Here is an 18,109-nt window from a genome sequence, read left to right as displayed (position 1 = left end):
TAGAATATTTCAATAATAAGGCGGAATACCAGTTGGCGGCATGTACAGGTAAATATGATCTCTCCTGTTGCTTCTGCCTTGGTATCTCCACGTTTAAGTCTGCCTCCCACTGACGGGACCACAATAAAGGTCGAAACCTGTCTGAGTAGTGGACCTTCCCTTGGTGCATAGCAATATACATGTCCGCAAGGCGATGTGCTCTGCATTATGGGAGATGCTGAGACAGGGAGTGATCAGATCCTAGTCCACCTTTGCTCGGAGTTGCCTGGTATTGCGCTACCTTACCTCGGTCGTGAAGATATTTTCAGGAAAGTTAGGTCAGGTTCAAACTTCGTTTACTTACACTTGGATAAATTATTAAATTAAATTTATTATATGTTAATTACCTCGTTTATATTCTCCCCAGCGTCTGATTTATATATAGAGGGGTCGTACTTACACATTTCCCAGGTGTGGGGGGCCCCAAGGCGCTAGAGTGCTTTTGGACTACCCCCGGATTGTTTTCAGTTCCGAGGCTAGGAAAGCGACAGAAGTAGAAGAAATAGTTGGGTTATTGAGTGATCATCTTGTGTAGGTCTATCATCCAGGTAGAGATTTTGTAGGTACTGATGTGATGGAGACAGATGTGATAATTGAGGTAGATGAACTAGAGGCACTCATCATATCCGAAAATATTAAACCGAATACAGCAACGGGACTGGGTGGTATTTTGGCCCTTGCACTACGGAAATGTGCAAGCGAATTCGTAGTGCCTCTGACGAAGTTCTTTTAGCTGCATCATATATCGCAATGTTCAATGGTAGTGGGTGAGAGAGATTCATTGAATAAAGAGGAGTCCAAGAAGTAGTAAATAACACACCAAAGTTATCTCTGAAAGGGTGGTAAAAGTATTGGAAAAATTGGTTAAATGTCAAATTCAGGAATGGTCAGATAAGAATATGATACGCTATAGGGGAAGCATGGCTCTGTGAAATGTAGCTCCTGTTTTAGCAAATTATTCACATTTTATAATAAACTGGCAACGGAATTGGATAAAACAAATGGCTACACAGTGATACTGCTAATCATTTCAAATGCTCTCTGAAGTCTCTGTAAAATATTTTTCTAATTTTAGTATGGCTATGATTCGATAAACTTGGAATGAAGTCTCTGTGATATTTTGGTATCTTTGACGTCCATATACTTTGTTTAAATTTTCAATACTTTATCATTGTAGTTTCAAATCTGTTTTTGCACGACTGTTTTGGGTCTCTGACTGAGCTGTGTTATTTTATGTTCTGTTTATTGCCTAGTTTAAATATAGATTTATTATTATTATTATTTTAAAAATAATCAGCAAACGCCTATTTGTTCCCGTATGTTATTATTATTATTATTATATCGGTGTCTCCATGGAGTCAAGACTCATCGTGGGAGACCCTACATTGACACACAAACCATTATTCACGCAATTCCTATCATACTTCTCATTAAATTCATTCACAGACGAAGCATTCACAACTACCTCTGACAACACATGCCACCCATTCACAACCCTCCAAACAAATAATATAGTCCTAACACACACCCATCTTAACCACACACTCTTTCACAATCTCCAGGGATGGCCCCTCGTTCTCTCGCTTCCTGCACTGGTCGTAAAAATGTCATCAGTATCAATTCTATAAAATCCCTTTAATTATTTATATGCCTGTATCATATCTCCACTCTATCAGCTAGTTTTGAGAGCCCACAGATCTTCAATCTATCCTCGTAAGGAACATCCCACAGACCAGCAACAATCTCTGTAACTCGCCTCTGAAACCGCTCCACCATTTCTTCATCACCAATAAATTCAGGTGACCAGACCTGTGTGCAATAGTCCAGATGCTGTCTTATTAATGCCTTATAAGGTGGAACAATAACTTCCTTATCCCTGCTTGTCAGTGTGTTCTTCTACGACCATGTAATTTGATGTGATGTTTTGGCAACATTTGCAATATTCCTTTTAAACTTAAGTTCTCTGTCCACAATAACTCCCAAGTCCCTTGCCTCGTCAACGTCTTGCATTTCAGTTCCATTAATATAGTAAACAGCGTGTGATCTTATCCTTTCGAAGCGCATCACCTTACACTTAACCATGTTAAACTGACAGCCATTTACCTTAGCCCATACCGTCCCCTATATAAGTCATCCTGAAAGATATCTACATCATTTGAATTTACTTTCGCTCTTCTTAATTTTGCATAATCAACAAACAAGTGAATATTTCCTTTCAAATTATTTTTAATATTATTAATGTACAAATTACACAATAGAGGACCAAGCACAGCCCTGAGGTCACCTGCCTTCTCCTGGACTCAGCTCCTCCATAAACTGCTCTTTGATATCTACCTACCAGCCAACCTCTAATCCAGATCACCAGCTTCGGATCCACACCCATTTGCTCTAATTTACGCAACAGAGTTCAGTGTGGAATCGTGTTAAATGCCTTTGCAAAGTCCAGCAGTATCACGGAATTAGGATTTCCTTTATCTCTACTGTTGGATAAAGGAAACTGAGGCAAGTCCTACCCTTCACAAAACCATGTTGCCCCTTATAAAATATTATATAGCTGTCCACCCACTCCTTAATTCAAATTTTTATCAATTTCTCCAAAACCTTAACCACCACTCCAGATATATTGATTGGTCTATAATTTGAAACCTCTGTCTTGGAGCCTCCCTTATGAGGTGGACTGATATTATAGTAGACCAAGGGAATACTAGCAAGAGTGACAGTGTTGGGGTGATGAACCTCAAGGTTCATACAGGTGTATACTGTAGAAGAAGAGTGTACTAGTTTGGTGATGAACCTTAAGGATGATGCAGGTGTATACTATAGGAGATGAAGAGAGTCTGACCTGATGATAAAGATTACAGGTTAGTTTTACCCTACTGATGACTAGTCGTTGCGATAGTAATTCTGCTCAGTACGAGAGGAACCCCAGGTTCGGATACTTGGTACATGTGCTTGGTGGAGTGACCAGTGGTGCGAAGCTACCATCCGTGGGATTATGACTGAGCGCCTCTAAATCAGAATCCCGTCTAGCCACTGCACCAATACTGTTCGTGCCTCGCGCGTTAAAAGGCAGCGCTAGCCGGAGTTGCTTTCGTACTGTCATGGTGTGATCGCTCTGGCGATGAGGCCACTAGAATGGAAGCATGAAAGCAGCCGCTGAGACTTGATTTCTTCTTCTTCTTCTTCTGACTCTGGAAATCCAGTCTGATACAGCTTTCTTTAAATACTCCTTGACAATCTGCCACGCAGCGTAAGAATCTCTCCTCTTCAAATTCTCAAGCCATCGCACTGCTGAAAGCTGACTTCTCAGCTTGTCATAATCACAGCGGTGTAATTCCACATATACCCCTTATTAACAGAATATTCAGCGCATCTTACAATCTCCCAGGGAGACAGTGTAACTAAATTAATTATTGATATGTTCTCCGATGCTATGACCAGATCTCACCCTTTCGAAACTCTTGTCCCTCCCATTACATGCTGTCTCAGTTAGTTATCTCTTAACAACTGTATAAACTCCATTTCCTGTTTTCCTCAAGACCATTCCTTCTCCCAATCTATGTCTCCAAAGTTAAAATCCCCCATAATAATTACTCAACCTTCATTCATCCTGCTAATTTGCCAATACATACTATCTACATTCTCCCTTATATTCCTTGGATTATAACAACAACCGATTACATATTTCGCCCTGTTGATCCCTATCTCACATCAACCAGCCTCAAATGAAGTGCCCTCAATGTACCTCTCACCTTGAGGCATTTCTACCTTTTTTTGTTTTTACTGCATCGTCTCTCATTAGTAAAATCCCTCCCCCATTCTGTCATCTCTGTCCTGCCTGAAAATACCGTACCCCTTACACGCAATCCCTATAACTCTATCATTCTTAGTTAACCAAGTCTGACTAATTCCTCTAATTTTTGGCCAAGTTGCACTAAGTAATTACAAAAATTCTTCACACTTATTCCGAATACTTCGGCTAATGTCGAAGTGCATACTCCCTTCCTCCCATAATTTTCCTGTGTGAATTGGCCCACTCTGTATACTGTTAATTTTCTGCCAACAATTAATCCCAAATTCACAGAGATTAATGACCATAGTTCTATTTACAGCTGACTCTATCATCTGCCTCCCTAGCAAATCCCCTTCCCTGTGTTTGACCATTTACTCTATCCTTTATCAATAAATGTTCTAAATGCCAAGAGCCCAATCCATCAAAAAAAAAAAAATCAGCTAATGCCTTTTATTCCCTTATAGGGAGTCGGCAAGGCCTTTATACCCTATCTAGCTTTTGGAGACTGAGTGGACAGTTCACTCTCCACCGGTAGCAATTAGAGATAGCTGCTAACTGTTAACTTTAATGGCGAGATGGACGTCAATCCCTTGGATTTTTATCCCTTCATCGCTAGATTGTGATTATTAATGATGAGAAATTTTTGATTGCTTGGCTCGCCCGAATTAGGGCTGTGTAGAATCGTTTGAAGCGATGATCAGAGCTGCCTTCGAGCGTTTGTGTCTCCATCTGTCGTTTTCATCATAATTTGATGAATCAGGAATGAGTTGGTTGGGATGGAGTGATGCCTGGGCGAAGTACTTGGCAGCAGTTTGGTTGAGATACGAAGGTATGTCTGGCATGTTTCCGTCTTGGTGGAGGAGAGCATTCCTAACAAACCACGGGGCATCGAAGATCATTTGGAGGCATTTATTGTAGTATCTGTAGTATTTTGATGTTGCTGGGGGAGGTGTGGCTCCATGCCAGCGATCCATACGTTAGTATGAGTCTGATGATTGTTTTGTATATTGTTAGTTTGTTTTCTGTACTGACTTTGCTTCTTCGGTTGAGTAGAGGGTAGAGTTAAGCTATTGTTGAGTTGGCTTTGTTGCAAGCATGTGAAATGTGGGGGTTGAAGCTGAGTCGGTTATCCAGTTTGATTCCCAGGTATTTTACTTCTTTTTGCCATGGAATATCAGTGTCGAACATAGAGATAGCTGGCCCATGTCTATCACTAATTATAGCAGCCTCCGATGAAGAGGCTGGCAAACAAGTGCTGCCATCTCTTGGTGCCTAACCCTAACAAGGTATGTTACTGTCTGTAATAATGTGTGTACTACGGTCGATTTTCTTGAGTTTACGGGATAAAAAACCACTTGTCCGTGCTAGAGATCGACTAACTCGGGAATCGGTTGAAGAAAGGCTTAGAAAAAGTTCCTCCAGTCGGCGACTAGACTGGAGGAACTTTTTCTGATTTTGAGTCAGAAGAAGTCTGACTTCGAGCGACCAAGCACAGAGGACGCAAGCACACTTCCACTGAGCTACACAGGCCTACTCCTTCCTTTTATCAAACTCATCTCAGACGTTCATAAAATGAGTATTCAGTTTCATTTCTTTGCAAAAGCTTTTACACAATCTTGACATCATTCCATTTACTATATTTGCTCTTCTGTTTAACTCATCACTGTCAAATCTTTGTAGCACAGTCATGATCTTTGCACTCTCGTTCTTTGCATTCATTGTTATGATTAAGTCCTTCAAATTCTGTCTCACAGAAAATCTTTCACTAACTAGATCATTCATTTCTATAATTGCTGCAATAATTGCAATAATCTCACTCACTCTATCCTATTGCCAGGATGCGACGCTAATTATTAAAGCTTTGTAAACATTCTTAATGCACCTCCGTAGTGCAATTGGAAGCACGACAGTACGTTGCGTCCTTCTACAAGAAAATGCGCAAGTTCGATTCTCGATGTGACCAGAGGAATCTTTATGCGGGTTTTTAGTAATTGAAGTTACGTGAGTTAGCCGATCTCGTATGAAGGTAAAAGGGTTTTTCTCTCAGACACTCGGTTTTTCATCCCGCATAGAGACAAATCGGCCATCAGAACACACAATTTACGGACAAAAAAGTGGTGGTGGTGGTGGTGGTGAGCAGTAGATGGCGTTAGTATCGATGATGATGGTGTACTTGGTGGAGGGCTTTAGAGTAGTGCCCTCCCTCGATGACTCTTTGGACTCCTTGGAGGTGTCACGAAGTAATAGCAATAATAATTAAATCCCCCCCCCTCCTAGAAGTTGTGTAACTGTAAACCATGTCATTTCTATTATAGTACACAACTGCAGTCAATTAGTCTGCTTCACCTATCTGTATATTGTGTTCTACATGGAGTGTAATTTGTCACTGGAAAGCATTCGATAAAATAGTTTTTGAATAATCTTCGTTACATAGTGTTTATATAAGCGAAGGTGTATTGACAGTCCTACTATGATAAAAGAAAAAGACTTATCTTATTTGTGTGAAATTATCTATAGCGCGAAAAATGTGCTTAACCATTAAGAAATTATCTAAAACTGAAAAAAAAAAAAAAAAAGTGTCAGAACGTGTGTTTAAATGGTGACGCACCTACCTTATTCACAGAATTACTCCACTCTTTTTCCGGTCCAGTCGCTGTATGTACTAGAATACTTTAACTCAGTGGTAGTAATTCATAGGTTACGAACATCACAATTATACGAATGTTCAACTACACGTGCACAATCCTAGAATATTAACCAACTAAATCACAAACAAGAGTGAAATATCCCGTCACGTGACAGCTCCATGATGTGTGTTAACGAAGTTTGTTCCTGCAATTTTTGATGCCGTACAGGTGTTGTTTTGATGCATAATTGTCACAAACATGTTGCTGATTATGGCTATACACTTTACTTAAATCTATCTGAGAGTAGGCGTTTTAAACCCCACAAAGCATAAATAAGATGTCTCTCATTCCCTTTTGCATCTGGATGAGTATAATAATAGTTATGATAAAATGTGTTGCTGCCGGCAATTACAAACAGGGTGATCAAGTAAGCGTTTCACTAATTTCTTTTATTTGCTAAGCTCTGCCCTTATTTACAGTGTAAAAATATGCAAATTAAAATGCCTTTTTAGCTGAAACCCATGCAAGCATGGCGAATATATTTTAATGCATAATTGTTAAAGTATAAAAAGATTTTTGCTTTCCTCCTAAATAAGCTTCTGTGGCTTAAGCGAAACTCTCCGTGTAGCAGAATGGTTGTATGATTAAATCTTATCTGCAATTTCTGCTGACTTAAATTGCACTAAAAGTTCGATCATCAGCGAGGTGGAGATGAATCCTTTCTTGAAACCATGCAAAAGTGGCAAAAAGCATGTAAGCATATCCGGTGGCTTGAGATGATTTTTGTGCACATCCGAGAATTCGTTCAAATTAAGCATAACGACTAAATGCTTGCGATATTGAAAATGATCTAATCGATACTCCTTTTTCTAGTTTTCATATTGCTGGGTTTCATAGACATTTTAAACCAGTGTTCACACTATTGCAGTAAAAGTTAGATGACCCTTAGGAACATCTTACTGATTTTGTGTCTCACAAAAAGGTGTGTGGCGGGGGGGGGATATCAGAAGATTAGCTTGCAGAGGAATTGCAGAAATATCATGGTGATAACTAGGATGTGAGATAAATGACAAAGGAAGACAAGAATGTAGAGATGGCCTTAATGGTAGTAATACTGTCAAAGGACCTAAATGATAGGATGAAGAATTGGGGCGAAGGAAAGGGGACTAGATAGAGCTACTGTGCTTATATATATCAGTGTGAGGAGAATTAAGAATAAGGATGCAGAATTTGTCTTGGATACAATCTGCAAATCATTAGTGTCAGATGTGATTAATGGCGGGTGATGTACTCATGGGAATAAAATACAATGGTTGTAGCATTTTTGAAAAAGATAAAAGAGGAGGTGATGTGTCACTCTTAATCTCAGAATAGTTGTGTCCCCTCCATGTTGAACTTGAAGTAATTGTGACAATGGCTTTAAGGCCATTTAAAGTAAGCATGATAATACTGGGTGACATTAACTATGGAAGCATTTATTGGAAGCAAGAAATAATGTTCGAGTAAGGGAATTGAACTCCTTGAGCTACTTAGTTAAAGCAGTATAGATACAAATGGCTTCAACTACGTGCTCATACAGTGATAATAGATGTCATCATGATGCCACCAAAAGTAACCATGTAGTTTTGACATTAGTAGTGGTTGACCAGGTACAGGCTTCACAAAACAAAAGACATGCATGGAATTACACAGCAGGAGACCGTGATAAATTAAGAAAATTAGGGAACAGAAATCAGCAGCAGTGCCTGGGATTTGGTGTGAAACCGATTATTAGTAGTGTTAGATTGTTTTCCTAAGGTTTGGAGGATAAATAATGTAGGAGTGCAATCGATAAATCGCAGAATTATGCAGGAACTTTTGAAAAAGAGGATGTTATGGAGAACATAAAGAACAGGGCACCCACCAACAGCATGGGGAAGTAATAAGGTGCAAGCTAGGAAGGTGACAAGTGTTGGTAAAGACAGAGAAATTTGCATGAGAAATTTTCTGAAGCAGCAAAGCAAATCCCTAGAGAATTTTATAATTATGTTGTTAGTATAAGAAAGGGTGAATATGGAAGACAAAATTTAATTGAAGATAGAACACGTCACATCTGCAGAAGGTGGAAATATGGTGGAAATGTTTAATTAGTGTTTCGAGGGAGGACAGAAGACTGACAGTTCAAGAATGGGAAATGTTTAGAATATTAAGTAACCTTTATGTTAATAAAGCTGTGGGATTGGATGGGATATCACCATTTATATTAACGGAATGCAAAAGAGCTGGCAGTGCCCTTGACCTGATTGTTAGTCAAAACTCTGGCAACAAGAATAATCTCCATTAGTGGAAAGAAGGAAAACGAATGCCACTGCATAAGAGAAAATCCAAATCAGTAGCTTCAAACTATGTGTTTATCCAAGTGTATATCAAATGTAACATTGAATGAAGGTGTTAGAAAGGCTGGTTAGAGATAGAATACAAATGGGTTGGCAGTGGTGTAGCCGGTTTGTTGCCTGGGGCTGTCCCTGAGTTTGCCTCTCCCCCGTCTCAATACACACCAAAAATATTACAGAAAGTCAAAATGATGTATAGGGAAATAAATTAAAACACTATGTTTATTTTTGAAGTAAAACTTTAACTTCAACATTCTAAAATGTTATTTTTCTTGCTTTTCTGTTAGCAAAATTGTCGATGACATTGGCAAAGTCTGTTTCATAGTAATGTAGATAATTCTTAAGTTTTATTTAGAAAAACTCCCCTCACAACTAGCAACACTTACAGTAATTGTGAGGAAAATTCACAGTAGTATTACAATATTTGGAACTGAGTTCTTGAGACTGTATTTTAGAATTAACTGCAAAAGTTCAAAAAGGTTCCAAGTGCTACCGGGTGGACCCCCCCCCCCCTAGCTACACCACTATAGGTTTGTAAGAATGGAAATCTTTTGAAAGAGCAGCAAAGGCTTGTTAAGGAGAAGGCCATGCTCTAATAACTTAGTTACATTTTATAATAAGGTGAGTAGTATATTGGATTGGGGTGATGCTTATACAGTGATTTATCTGAATTTTGCTGAAGCAATTAAACAAGTACCACATGATAAATTACTGTTGAAATTGGTCAATGTATTTGGTAGCTTGGTTTCAAGGCTGCTTGACTAATAGGAGCCAGCAAGTTGTTTACGGAGGGTGCAGTGTCCCCCCCCCCAAAAAAAGGAAAGTGATAAGTGGGGTGCCCCAAGGTTCTGCTCTGGGGCCATTCTTGTTTAATTTATATATCAATGATATAGTTCACAGTGTGAAAGGAGATATTCAGTTGTTGCTAGTGAGGCTAAATTAGGAAACGCAATGTCAGGAAGTTCTAACGTGTTGTTACAAGAGCTAGTTGTAGTAAGCTAAGGTAAGCTTGTTGTAGTTGTAGTAAGCTTGTAAGGTGAATAACTTCATCCAATTGAATTTATAACTAAGTGAAAAACATGTTACTACTAGCTCTAATCCAGAGTGTTTTAATAATAAAATAGCACACCTTTTCACTTGTATATAAAATATATATGATTTCTGCATTATTTCAACCTTGGTATCTCCTCTGGGTCTGACTCCCACTGATGGGACCTCAGTTTGCCAGCCTAGTTGGCCGAGTGGTTAGCGTATTTGTTCTCCAGCCAAAAGGCTGCAGGTTCAAATCCCACCATGAGCATGGATGTTTGTAATTGTCTGTGAAAATACTAGTAGTGGACTGTAGATGGTGTTGGTGTAGATGATGATGTAATTGCGATTGGTTGTAGTTGGTGATGACAGTCGTCGAGTAGGTGCCCTCCCTTGATGAGTCTTTGGACTCCATGGAGGTGTCACATAATAATAATTATGCACACCTGAAAGTATGTGCATTGCATTTTGGGATACTAAGGCAATTAAGGTGAACTCATTTGCTTATGTTTACAAGTAGCCTAGTAATGAAGAACCTTAATGTGCAGACTTTGCTTTGACCTGGAGACAAAGGATGAAACGAATACAATTTCTGGACATTTTTAATTTAATGTTACAGGAGAACATAGAGGTTGTTGCTTTGGGCAGAATAATGGGGTTGGCATTTCATTGTTACTAAGTTTAAATTTATGCACTTTGGCTAGAGAAGATGGAAAGGTTGGAGGAACTTTGCTTCATGAGGTGGAGGAAGCAAGAGATCTGGGCATCTTGGTAGATAGGGAACTAAAGTTCAGGGAACACATCACAAAAGTTACAAGGTTAATCCAAAAAATTGCTATTATAGTGAAATGAATGCTGATTTGTATGGATAAAGTGGTGATAATTCCAGAGTGTTAATCTGATCCCTGGTCATATTGGTGATGAGAATCATTGGAGAGAGTGCAGAGGGGAATAACTAAGACTGTCTCAGGAGTCCGGACTATTGAATATGATCTTCAGAAGTTGGCAGATAGGAGGAGGGGGGGGGGGGTTGATGTGATTGAGATGTATAAGCTGGTGAGAGGAGCCTACCAAATAGATGCAGGGGAATTGTTTCATAGGATAATGGATAACGCAAGAACAAGAGGTCATCCCTGGAAACTGTGCCAAGGTATGTGAGTAAAGAGGTGAAAAAGAAATTCCTTTCCTTTAGTGTACACTGTGATAAGCATTCATTTTATAAAATTATGGACTCTACAACCATGTTATAAGTAATTATTTTAATTTCCCGATGTTTCACCTGCATATTAAGGTCATCATCTGGCGTATACACATATATATCGAGTGTCATGGGTACAGTATTTTTAGGAAGGATAGAGTGAATAGGAGAGGAGGGGCATGCTGCTAATGAAATTGGATGACTTAAACCCAGTTAGAGTTGAGACCTATGAATGTACAGGTATCCCTTGCTTAAAGCAGCGAAATTAATTGCGGCAATCCCTTGATATATGCAGCAAGTGTTTTGATTAATGCGCCTTTAACCATGCGGAGCTCGCAGCTGATCTGACAGATACATGCAAAATATTTAATATAAATATTCTTATACAATTCAGTGTATAGCTTGAAGATCATGAGTAGCTGCACATTCATATGTTACGAGTGATATTCCTCACTGTTTTTTGCTATCAGTTTGGTTCAACACATTATGTAAAGGTTTGTGATATTTGATAGTAAATTGTGTCTGAGAGATACCGTGACCTCCGTTGTCAGTATAGTATGGTTTAGTTTTTTTTTTTTATTCTTTGTTCAATAATTTTTAGATTGTAACTGAAAATGAATAAACCATCATATATTATTGAAATAGAGAGCCAAAGGCTTATTTATCATACATGTCCTCTATAGAAAATACCAAGGAAAGCAATCTGGAGCTTACTCCACCTTTACTACGAGTTGCCCATATGGTTGTTTTATTATTATTATTTATTATTATTATTATTTTGACACCTCCAGGGAGTCCAAAGACTCATCGAGGGAGAGTGTGCCGACAGCATCGAACGATTGGTCCCCTTCCAACTACTAACCGCGCTCAAACTTACTTAAGTGAGCCATTAGTAGCAGAGGCTCTACCAATCGACCAACCTTCGCCGGCATGCATGCATCTGCCAAAACTTTTAGTTTCTATATATTCGGCACGAAACTCTTGCAGTTTCTATATATTCGGCACGAAACTCTTGCAGTTTCTACATTTGGCTATGAAATAATGTTGGATTCAATATCCACTTAATTTGTACCATCATGTATTATATTTGCAGTGTTTTTTCTTTATGTTTTATTGCTTGTTTTTCGAGCTCTAGAGAGTCATTTTGCTTGTTATTGTAGAATCTATGCCGATAAGAAAAAAAACTAAAACTGTTCAAACAACACTTGATAACTTCTTTTGATAAAAAAAATTGCAGTAAATAATGTAGATACAAGTATTTATTAAACATTTACTTTGCATTCATTTTTTATCTTTCCTAAAAGAGTACCATATAAAACAAATTATTAATACAGTAATCGATCATGGACGAATTGTAATTTTTACCATTGATTATTAGATTTGATTAACGCGATTTTCATATATACTGTAACATCGAGGAATTAATTAACCGCGTTAATTGAGGGATACCTGTATTAATACTACTACTAACAATATTTCATGTGGCAGTGAGTTTGAAGACCATCTGTGAGGTGGAATCTAACAAGACAAATTACATAGTGGCGTGTTGCTACAGACCTGGTGGATCGGTTGCTGGTGATGAAGAAATGCATCACCAAATAGAAAAGGTGAGCGCGAAAAGAGTAATCATAATGGGAGACTTTAATTATCCAAATATTGGTTGGGTAGCAGTAGAATCTTATGAGAAGAATGAAAATGCATTTATTAAGTGTTGCAGGACAACTTCCTCAAGCAGCATGTGACAGAAGGAACTCTAGGTCAATGAGTGTTAGATTTGATTGTAGTGTCAGAGGGCGTTTCAGTTAAAGACGTAACTATTCTTCCTCCAGTTGGTGACAGTGAGAATGCGGTACTCACTTGGGTAGTGACTAAGTTTATAAATGTTCCATTCAGAAAAGGTAACATGCTGAACTACAAAGCAGAAAATTATGACCAACTGAGGAGTATACTGAGTTCAGTGGAATGGGATCGGTTGCTGGATGGAAAGAATATCGACAGTGCATGGGAAGCATTTAAACAGTACTTTAATGACACGATATCAGAATGTGTTCCAAGAGTTCTAAGAATTAATGGAGTAGGAGTGAAATGGATATGTAATCTTATTAAGCAAGAGATTTGTAAGAAAAGGACGATGTGGAAGGAGTACCGTTTGCATAAGGATGACGTCCATTATGAACGTTATAAGCAGCAGGCTAGAATAGTCACAACTGTTGTACGGAAAGCAAAGTATGAGTATGAAAAGAAACTGGCTCTGCGTGCTAAAGACAACCCACAAGAATTCTATTGTTGATATGCTGCAAGTAAAAGAAAGAATGAATATGAAAGAATGACTCTGTAAATCCAGATGGCGTGAGGGTTACTGATGCAGAAGAGCTTGTTCAGTTAATGGATGCCCATTTTGTTAAATGCTATCAACCTGGTCTACGCAACATTGAGCTCACTGTTATCTCTTCACTAGATGAAGAAACGCAGGTTATGAGGCCGAGGTATTAGAGCTGTTGCATAAATGGAATAAGAATTCAGCAATCGGGAGTGATAGGATATCAGCAAGTGTGCTAAAAGAGTGTTCAGTTAAACTGGCTATTCCTTTGACCAGGATGTTTATTATGGGTCTCAGAATAGGGAAAATTCCACAGGAATGGAGGGAATATATGGTAATTCCATTGCACTAGGGTGGTGGAAAGACCGATGTATCCAACTATCGACCAATTAGTATCTCAGGAGTGGTGGTGAAGATTTTGGAAAAGTTGGTTAGGGCCCGCATTTAGAAATGGGTTGACAGTGAATATCTACTTTGCAATGAACAATGTGGGTTCACTAAGGGAATGTCATGTTTTAGCAACTTGCTCACATTCTATAACAATGTTACCATTGAACTAGACAAGGGGAATGGATACACCATAATACTTTTGGATTTTGCTAAGGCTTTTGACAGAATACAGCATGGCAGACTGCTGCATAAATTGGAGAAAATGGGTTTGGGTTATACAATATTAGAATGGATAAGAGGATGGCTGAATGACAGATATCAAAAAATGGTATATCACCTCCGCACTTCCCTGATTATGATGACCAACCTACAATATTGAGGTCCATTCCTGCCCTTCAAATATACCAGCCTGTCTCCATCCAGTAGATTAAAGCAGCTCTTCCATCCAATTTCTCTGCCTCTGGACCTCATGGCTTTCCTGCGTCTAGGCTTCAGAAGGTGCCGTTGAAGATTCTTCAAGCTTTAGTGGACATTCTCCTTTCCAGTAAAGTAATACCACCATACTTATGTGCTTCAAGAACTATCTTCATTCCGAAGAAAGAAACTTCAAGCAGTGCATCAGACTTTAGACCTATTACCATCTCCCATGTGTTACTTAGACTCTGTCATAAAATATTAGTTAAACAACTTCAGCAACATATGCAGCATGATTATAGACAGAGAGCTTTTGTCCCTTCGGACGGCTGTGCCGAGAATATATATCTTCTCTTCTCTCTGATTCTCGATGCCACCTTAAGCCTCTATATATGCCGTCGCTGGATCTCCAAAAGACCTTCGATAGCGTGTCCCTTCCTGCTCTCCTTTGAGCGCTGTCTATTGCTGGATGTCCAGAACCCTTTCTTTCCTATGTTATGGAGCTATATTTGGGTAGCTCCATCACTATCACTACAGGGTCCCGTGCAACTTCTGTTCCCGCAGTGCTGGGTGTTTGCTAGGGTGATTTTCTATCTCCCCTTTTCTTTAACTACGTCATAGATGAGTTTCTTCATTCTCTTCCTAACCATATAGGCTACTCTCTAGGCACTTCTTCCTCTAATACTATGGCCTTTGCGGACGATCTTATTCTCGTAGCCTCTATTAAGATAGGCTTGCAGGAACTCCATGACTGGGTAGTTGACTTCTTCTCTATTCGAGGCCTTTCTATTAATGTAGAGAAGTCCTGCTCTTTAGCTCTTGTTCCCTCTGGTCATGACAAAAAGCTTAAGGTCGAGACTATAGAGTTTTCCCTCTACTGGAGGCCGTTGCATGCTTTGACCATCCTGGAAGAGTGGAGATACCTCGGTATTATGTTCACCCCAAAGGGATGTCTTTGTCCTTTCTATCCTAGAAGCTGGGATTGCTTCTTTGAGGAAAGCTCCTCTCAAGCCCTAGCAAAGACTGTTTCTCCTTTCCTACTATCTCCTGCCTCGCTTTTACCACAAGTTGGTGCTTAGTAGGACATATATCTCAGTACTGTCCCAAATGGACAGGGCTATCCATTCAGCCGTGAGATCATGGCTCCGACTGCTGCCTGACACTCCTACTGCATATTTCCATGCGAGGGTGAAGGATGGTGGGCTTGGGATTCCATCACTTAGATGGCTGATCCCATGCCTGTGGCTGTCAAGAATCGTGCAGTTAGAACTATCTTCTTCACCCATCTGCAGGGAGGCTTTCTATAGCCAATTAATACAAGAAGACTTTAGGCGGGCTAAAGGCTGGTCTCATTATCAAGGTACTTTAATCGAGTCAGCACCCGCAGAACACAAGAGATGGGCATCTCTGTTGCATTGTTCTGTAGATGGTGCTCCTTTAAAAGAGATATATCTGGTGCTTACCCAGCATGATTGGGTAAGGGATGGCACCAGACTCCTCCCTGGGTTCAAGTATATTGACCTTATCAGAACGAGGATCAATGCCCTGCCTACTCGAGCCTGCACAGCTTGATGTGGTAGTAGTGACGACTCCAACTGTAGGGCTGGCTGCCACTACAGTGAGACATTGTCTCATATAGCCCAGTGTTGCCTCTGCACCCATGGGGTCTGCATGAGGGGGCATGATGCCGTGGTCTCCATTCTGAACAATTGCTTTAAGAACAAAGGTTGGGAGCTGCAGTGGAACCACATTATAGGACCTCCGTGGGTTTGCATACGCCAGACTTAGTGATTAAAAGAGATGGTGACATTTTGGTAGTTGATGCCCAGGTGGTCGGAATAGGTCACCCACTAGCCTATAGCCATAATAATAAAGTAAATTATTATAAAAATAACCAAGATCTAGTTAGTAAGATACGGGAAGTGCATGGGGCAACTCCGAGGTTTACCAGCGCCACCATCTCTTTACATGGCATATGGAGTGCAGATAGTTATAAGGACTTAAAACAACTTGGGCTTACGCAGAAGGATATAAAGTTCTTTCCTTGAGGGCTGTACAGGGCACACTGGTGGCATGGTGTTGCCACCAGAGAATGACTACAATGATAACTAGAACAGGTATAGGGTAAAAGACTTGTAAAGGCTTAGGCCTATATCAAGTCTGGATGAAATGTCTGGACATGATGTAAGGGTAGTACTGCCCATAACCAGTACAAAGATTAATAATAAAAAAAAAAAATAACAAGTGGTGTACTACAAGGATCAGTGCTTGGTCCACTGTTATTCAATCTGTACATTAATGATATTGGGAAGGAATTGACAAGTGACATATAGTCATTTGTTGATGATTCACAGATAGGTAGGTAGGGTAATCAGGAATGCTGCTGATATGCAGTCGTTGCAGAAGGATTTTAATAGGCTGGAATTGTGGGCTTGGGAAAATGGGTGTCAGTTCAATATCAGTAAACGTAAAGTCACTCACTTCGGCATGATTAGATATCTAATGTTGTATTATATTGGTGGGGTTATGCTAGAAGAAACTGATGAGGCTAGGGATCTTGGAGTGTTAGTAGATAGGAAGTTGAAGTTCAGGGGGGCCATGTGGCAAAGATTGCAAGTACAACTCAAAAGATAAGTGCAATGCTGAAACGAACATTCACATGTAAGGATGTTATTTTGTCTCTTTACGAGGCTTTGATAAGTCCTCACTTGGACTATTGTGTGCTGGTGTGGTCTCCTGGTTTCCATTGTGATTCTGATATATTGGAGAGAGTACAAAGGAGAGTGTTAAAAATGATATCAGGATTGTGGAATACTGATTATGAAGACAGATTGAGAATTTGTAGTCTGCAGACACTAGCAAACAGGAGAGAGAGAGAGAGGGGTGATATGATTAAGACTTACAAACTTCTGAAAGGGTCATACAGGATTTCAATTGATGGAATATTTCAATTTATGGAGGTTGGGGAAAGGACAAGAGGGCATCCTTGGATGCTGAGAATGAAGGGTGTGAGGGCTAGATTTTTCTCTCAGAGGGTGGTGCTTGATTTGAATGGATTGCCATTGGATGATGTGAGTGCAAGCAGTGTGAATGAATTCAAGAAGAAGTATGATATCTGGCATATGTAGTATGTGGCCTCCCTCAATGAGTCTCTGACTCTCTGGAGGTCTCTCTTAATAATAATATTCAGAGACAAACTAAATTACATTTCACATAGTATGCTGAAGAGACGGTGATTTGATCAACGGTTATTCTGCTGGTCTGATCTCTAATGAAAATAAAATAAAATTACAATAAATAAATGAAATTGTTATATTAGATTTAGCATCCTGGATTACCTATGGTTCAATTTAAAATTAACTCTTACGGAGAAAGATTAAGTGGTTAGAATATGTGTCTTCCATATGTTTGGGATTTTTAGACCATCTTTATTGTTAAGATTAGGGTGATTGATAAGAATCTCACAGGCCTCCTTAAATTTATGTTCATACATACCAAGTTTTTGGTGTGATGTAAACAACCGGTGCTTTTCCAGTCAATTCTATGTAAAGTGTTCAGGCCATGACCAGAAAGATCATCTTGACCATAGTTGTTATATTTAATGTGTCGTTTATGTTCCTTTTTTCTGATAGGAATTGTGTGCCATGTTTTCCCTATATAGGGCAAATTATGCAATGAATACTGTATACCCCAGGGTGGGCCAGTGGAGGGATTGGATCCTTGGATGTGTTGCGTAAGTTCTTTAATTTTGCAGGAGGTTTAAAGGTGGCTCTAAGGTTGTATTTTTGTAGTATTCTTTTATTTTGTCTCATATCCCTTTAATGAATGGAATGGTTACCATTTTATTATAGTCTTGTTTATTTTTGTTTTTAAGTGAGGTCTTGTACAGAATTTTGTTGATAGCATTTTGGCTGTAACCATTTTTTA

The 18,109-nt window shown here is 39.3% G+C and overlaps 1 protein-coding gene across 1 annotated transcript in view; it reads left to right on the top strand.

Annotated features, from left to right (window-relative positions):
- Nucleotides 1–6,466: 6,466 nt before the first annotated feature.
- Nucleotides 6,467–18,109, top strand: part of LOC150107054 (transmembrane 9 superfamily member 1-like) — a 372,331-nt gene continuing 360,688 nt past the window's right edge. The window contains exon 1 of the mRNA XM_090392919.1: nt 6,467–6,886. Coding sequence (XP_090249045.1) covers nt 6,797–6,886 — 90 coding nt within the window. The 5' untranslated portion in view covers nt 6,467–6,796. The remainder of the gene's footprint in view (nt 6,887–18,109) is intronic.

Source organism: Typopeltis vanoorti, chromosome 5 (genome assembly GCF_054136105.1).
Source record: "Typopeltis vanoorti isolate ZY-2024b chromosome 5, IOZ_Tvanoo_1.0, whole genome shotgun sequence".
In the NCBI taxonomy this organism is placed as follows: Eukaryota; Metazoa; Arthropoda; class Arachnida; order Uropygi; family Thelyphonidae; genus Typopeltis; species Typopeltis vanoorti.
Note: the sequence above shows the minus strand (reverse complement) of the source record. Positions and strands in the feature narration are given on the sequence as shown.